General features: G+C 42.3%; 1 protein-coding gene across 1 annotated transcript in view; it reads left to right on the top strand.

Annotated features, from left to right (window-relative positions):
• Positions 1-5,686: 5,686 nt before the first annotated feature.
• The window catches only part of LOC120526920 (CMRF35-like molecule 5), a 40,491-nt gene continuing 39,629 nt past the window's right edge, over positions 5,687-6,548 (top strand). The window contains exon 1 of the mRNA XM_039750020.1: positions 5,687-5,801. Coding sequence (XP_039605954.1) covers positions 5,735-5,801 — 67 coding nt within the window. The 5' untranslated portion in view covers positions 5,687-5,734. The remainder of the gene's footprint in view (positions 5,802-6,548) is intronic.

The following is a 6,548-nucleotide window of genomic DNA, read 5'->3' as shown; positions in this document are numbered from 1 at the left end:
GGGATTGGCTCCAGCAGACCCCCGTGACCCTGTATTCGGATTCAGCGGGTTAGAAAATGGATGGATGGACATGACCCTGTGTGAAAAAGTAATTGCCCCCTGAACCTAATAACTGGTTGGGCCACCCTTAGCAGCAATAACTGCAATCAAGTGTTTGCGATAACTTGCAATGAGTCTTTTACAGTGCTCTGGAGGAATTTTGGCCCACTCATCTTTGCAGAATTGTTGTAATTCAGCTTTATTTGAGAGTTTTCTAGCATGAACCGCCTTTTTAAGGTCATGCCATAGCATCTCAAATGGATTCAGGTCAGGACTTTGACTAGGTCACTCCAAAGTCTTCATTTTGTTTTTCTTCAGCCATTCAGAGGTGCACCCAAGATCGCTTCAGCTTGAGTTGACGAACAGATGGCCGGACATTCTCCTTCAGGATTTTTTGGTAGACAGTAGAATTCATGGTTCCATCTATCACAGCAAGCCTTCCAGGTCCTGAAGCAGCAAAACAACCCCAGAACATCACACTACCACCACCATATTTTACTGTTGGTATGATGTTCTTTTTCTGAAATGCTGTGTTCCTTTTACGCTAGATGTAACGGGACATTTGCCTTCCAAAAAGTTCAACTTTTGTCTCATCAGTCCACAAGGTATTTTCCCAAAAGTCTTGGCAATCATTGAGATGTTTCTTAGCAAAATTGAGACGAGCCCTAATGTTCTTTTTGCTTAACAGTGGTTTGCGTCTTGGAAATCTGCCATGCAGGCCGTTTTTGCCCAGTCTCTTTCTTATGGTGGAGTCGTGAACACTGACCTTAATTGAGGCAAGTGAGGCCTGCAGTTCTTTAGACGTTGTCCTGGGGTCTTTTGTGACCTCTCGGATGAGTCGTCTCTGCGCTCTTGGGGTAATTTTGGTCGGCCGGCCACTCCTGGGAAGGTTCACCACTGTTCCATGTTTTTGCCATTTGTGGATAATGGCTCTCACTGTGGTTCGCTGGAGTCCCAAAGCTTTAGAAATGGCTTTATAACCTTTACCAGACTGATAGATCTCAATTACTTCTGTTCTCATTTGTTCCTGAATTTCTTTGGATCTTGGCATGATGTCTAGCTTTTGAGGTGCTTTTGGTCTACTTCTCTGTGTCAGGCAGCTCCTATTTAAGTGATTTCTTGATTGAAACAGGTGTGGCAGTAATCAGGTCTGGGGGTGGCTACGGAAATTGAACTCAGGTGTGATACACCACAGTTAGGTTATTTTTAACAAGGGGCAATTACTTTTCACACAGGGCCATGTAGGTTTGGATTTTTTCTCCCTAAATAATAAAAACCATCATTTAAAAACTGCATTTTGTGTTTACTTGTGTTATATTTGACTAATAGTTAAATGTGTTTGATGATCAGAAACATTTTGTGTGACAAACATGCAAAAGAATAAGAAATCAGGAAGGGGGCAAATAGTTTTTCACACCACTGTATAAAGAGCCGGAGTTCACTATGACAGCTATTAACTGGGAGAGCTATAGCTTATGGGGACTGAGATCATTTGCAAAATACAGTTGATTAACACACATTACATCATGTCACACTATATACTTAAAATTATTTGGACCTGGTCATGTGGATAGGAAAGACACAGAAATTGTTCAATATTTAAGAAACACAACTCACCCTCCCACAACACAAAGACATGCAGGTCAGGTGGATTGGTAACATCTAAATTGGCCTTAGAGATTATTTGGTGTTTGAGTGTATGTTTATTCACCATGTGATGGACTGCCACCCTGTCCCGGGTTTGTTCCTGTCTTGTGCCCCCATTTGCTAGCTAGGGTACCCTCTGAGACCCTGATCTGGACTAAGCAAGTTAGAAAATGACTGCCTGACTAACATAATCTCATTATCACCATATTGTCTGCAGTGGACTTAGAAATGTTTTGTTACATAGAATATTAAAACATTAAAAAAATGTTGACAAGAACAGGTCATTCAACCCAACAAAGCTTGCCAGTCCTGTCCACTAATTCCTCAAACCAAACATCAGCTCTACTTTTGAATGTCCCAAGGATTCTACTGTCTATCACACTAGTAGGTCACTTATTCTATATGTCTGTGGCTCTATGTGTAAAGAAAAGCTTCCTAATGTTTGTGTAAAATTTAACCTTAACAAATTTCCAGCTATTGAACACATTTTAAAGTTACAGTCTTGATCCACTGCACTATTTCCTTTCATAACACTCAAATCATGTCTCCTCTTAATTTTCTTTTAATCTTCTTCACTCAGCTCTTTTAATCTTTCCTCATAACTCATCCCCTGTAGCCCTCTAATCAGCTTAGTCGCTCTTCTCTGGACCTTTTCCAGTGCTGTTATGTCCTTCATGTAGCCACAACTGCACCCAGTACTCCAGCTGAGGCCTCACCAGTGTGTTATAAAGACTGAGCAGAACCTCCTGTGACTTGTACTCCACACATCAAGGCGCTATATAACCTGACATTCTGTTAGCCTTCTTAATGGCTTCTGAACACTGTCAGTTGATAGCCAAAAGCCCACAATGACTCCTAAATCTTTCTTGTAATTTGCATACCTCACATTGTGTGGTCACACCTAACATTTTTAATTTCTATGTGTAAATAAATACTTTATATTTACTGACAATACACTTCATCTTCCACAAATCTGCCCAAACCTGTATGCTTGCCAAGTTCCTCTGTGATGATTCAATGGATTTGAGTTTATCTGCCAATCCACCAAAGTTGATATCAAATATTGAACTGGAGGATACAATTATCTATCTGCTCCCCAAGGCTGAGAAAGCTGTGAGTATTTGATTATTTGATTTGATTTCTCCAGTGCCTTCAATATCCAATATGCCAGTGGTTGAGCCTGTGGTGTCCTGGATAATGGATTATCTGTCAGGTAGACTGCAGTTTATGAGACTTAAGGACTGTGTGAGCAACACTGGAGCACCACAAGGAACAGACCTGTCTGCTTTACTCTTCACTCTGTACACCTCAGACTAGAAATATAACACCAAGTTATGTCACTTGCAGAAATTCTCAGATGATCCTGAACTTATGCGGTGTATCGATAAGGGAGATGAAACAAAGGAGAGGAGTCAAGTGGAAATTTTGCTTCTTGGTGCAGAAAGAACTATCTGCAAATTCACATCAGCAAAACCGAGGAACTGCTTATTGACTTTCACCACACCAAAGAGCCTCTATGTCCGGTCACTTTTCAGGGAGTGAATGTAGAGGTGGTCCATTCCTACAAGTACTTTGACATCCACACTACTGACAGGTTGGACTGGACTTGGAAAACAGAGGAACTATAGAAGGAAGGGCAGAGCAGACTTTTCTTCCTTAGGAGACTGAGCTCCTTTTAACATGGGGAGTGACATCCTTCATATCTTCTAAACCTTTGTGATGGCCAGAAAGATTTTCAACACTGTGGTGTGCTGGGCTGGTAACACCACTTCAAGAGAGGCCCACCAAATTAACAAGCTAATTAAAAGGGCAAGTCTCAGTTGTGGCATGCACCATGGTGGGTAGAAGAAGAGAGAATTAAAACTAAACTGAGTGCCATTATGAACAATGCTGCACATCCTCTCTGTGACACACCAACACTGAGGACTTTCAGGCAACAAATCATTCAACAGAAGTGTGTCACGAAACTCTGTGGGGGCTCCTTTATACTAATGGCAGTACACCTGCATAAGGCCTCACTATAACTGTGACAGCCAAGTCAGAACTTATCTTTTCTTTATTTTGATTATTCATTCAGGTGTGTGTTCAGACAAATTGTGTCTATTTATTTATTTAAAGAGCCTATCATCTATCTATCTATCTATCTATCTATCTATCTATCTATCTATCTATCTATCTATCTATCTATCTATCTATCTATCTATCTATCTATCTATCTATTGTGAAAGGCGCTATATAGGCGCCTGACCCGACACAGACTGGACACGGAGGCACATGTAAAATAAAACATCTATTTATTTTTCTTCACCTGTGGGCGCACATCTTCCCTCTGTGTCTCACAGGCAGTACACAGTCCCAAGCACAGCACACACCAAAACACCAATAAAGATACAGAATATCCTCCACTCCTCCTAGGCAGCTTCGTCCTCCTCCTTCCGACTCTGGTTCCTGAGTGGTGATCACTGGCTCCTTTTATTAAGCACCTGGAAGTGCCAAGGTGCTTGATTGCCGACACCCGGCTGCACTTCCAGGTGTGGCGAAACAACTGCCCAGAAGGGCCCAGCAGCTCCCGCTGCAGCACCCCCTTGTGGCGCCTGCGGAACCCAAAAGGGCTACTCCAAACTCCAACTTCCATGAAGTCCTGCGGGAGTCTGAGGCACCGCTGCAACCCAGGGAGGCTGCCATCTAGAGTCTAGGGGGAAGTATTGGGTCTCCCATGCTTGTCCTCCAAGAACATATGCTGCAGGGGCATCCCGACCGGGCATTGACCCCCGGCCATCTGCCACAGTATCTATCTATCTATCTATCTATCTATCTATCTATCTATTGTGAATTCTAGGGGGCGCAACAGAGCCACAAACCCCAAACACAAATACACCATAACAATCCTGGATTCAAATAAGGGGTTGTTTATTGTACAAATACCTCACAAGAAGCACCAAAGCACAAGTTATCTCTCCTCCAAGCATCTCTCCTCTCACCACTGCACTGCCCTCCTCCGGTTGAGGGTTGCTTGGCTCCCACCCAGCTCTGACTCCCCTGGGCAAGGCAGTGAGGTCCATTTTATTAAGGACCTGGGAGTACTTCAGGTGTCAGGGCTGTTGTCCACTGGGAGCACTTCTGGGTCACACAGAAGTACATATAACAGGCAGTATATCTCCTTGCAGCACCCCCTTTTGGCACCAACAGACCCCAGTAGGGCTGTGTTGCCAGGTTACAATTCCCAGCATTCCCTGCTGGTTCTCTGAATGGGTGTCGATATCGAAGGCTGCTGCCATCTAACAACTGGGGGGAATAAACACCCCCCAAAGACAGTTCTACCCTGTTCTCCTCTTTTATCCCCACCAGGGAAGGTGCTACACACATGTCCCGCTATCTATCTATCTATCTATCTATCTATCTATCTATCTATCTATCTATCTATCTATCTATCTGTATATTATATAGTACGTTTCATATCTATCTGTCTATCCAGATATTACATACAGTATGTCAGGCAGCCTAAGATCTTCTGTATCTATGCAGCCCAGCTTTTTATAATTAGGAATTCTGAAGATTATTTGACGTTATGTGAGAGACATTCAGAGACATTCAGAGACATTCAGATGGCAACCCTGACCTGGAATGGCCCTTGTATAAAATGTGGAAACCATGGAGGTTTCTGATTATGTTAACAAAACAAATCAAACGAAAGAGATATGGAGGCTGCCTAATATTTTTATTTCTGAGCAGAATCCTAACAATCCATTTTTGAATAATTCTCAAACTTGACAGTAAACTGATTATGTCACATTTTTAAAACTGTCCAGTTGTTGAGAGCTCTTTTGAATGCTTACACTCTAGGTTGTATGATGAGCATAAACATCACATCAGCTATTTATTAAAACTTTACAGATGGCTGTTCAGGAGGAAGATAAGTCAGCAGCATTTATTTCGATACATCCTGCTTAGGAAGAGTGTGAACCACGAGACGCAGTGGCGTTAGGGTGGGCAGGCAGTGTCATGACTGGTTTGACTACTCAGACCTCATTAGGCAGAATGAAGCTTCATGTTCTGTAAATCAGACTGCTGGATTAACATGAGGTGGTCTTGGCACAGTAGACTTCTCACTGCAGGTAGGTCTGCTAAAACGGGGCTGGTGTTCCTATGGGATTCGACTTGGCTTGAATGCTTCTTGATGATTTGTAACCAGTATGAGTGAATGTGCATATGGGAGTGAACAGAGAATCAACTTCCATCAGAGGTGATTCCTGCTTTGTATCCTGTACTGCTGGCAAATACCATAGCTTTATAGATATTGGGCTCAGGAAATAGAAGAATAAATATTTTATTTGATCTCAGTGAGCTGTTATCAAGTATAAAGTCTCAGAACTAATACACTTACTCCACTCTGCTTCCATCTGTGAGATATAATGCTGGTAGTTTGTTTCATTTTGCTTTCAGTTTTTACCATCTTTATATTCTCTAGAATTTTAAGCAGACATTTTTTATTAGGCAGTGAAGCTCCCAAGGTGCTCCTAACTTAATGAATAAGGCTGCTGGTTTAATCTTCATCTCTGTATTACTGTGAGACCCTGAGTAAGCCATTAAGCCTGCTTGGGCCCACAATGTAAAGAAATGTTTGTAAATATGGACTGGCACCTCGTCTTGGCGTGGTTCATGTCTTGCACCTCATGCCAGGAAACATCACTGCTTACATGAACCTTAATAGTTGCAGAAAATGGATGGATGAACATAAGTCTCTTTGGATAAACCCATGAGCCGAATAAAACACATAAGAAAATGTTAGAATGTAGTAATATGCTGATGTTGCTGGAAACTTCATTGTTTTCACGGTTGGCGCATCTTTACATGTTCTAGGT

Source organism: Polypterus senegalus, chromosome 3 (assembly GCF_016835505.1).
Source record: "Polypterus senegalus isolate Bchr_013 chromosome 3, ASM1683550v1, whole genome shotgun sequence".
Taxonomy (NCBI): Eukaryota; Metazoa; Chordata; class Cladistia; order Polypteriformes; family Polypteridae; genus Polypterus; species Polypterus senegalus.
This window is presented reverse-complemented; position numbering and strand designations above follow the sequence as displayed.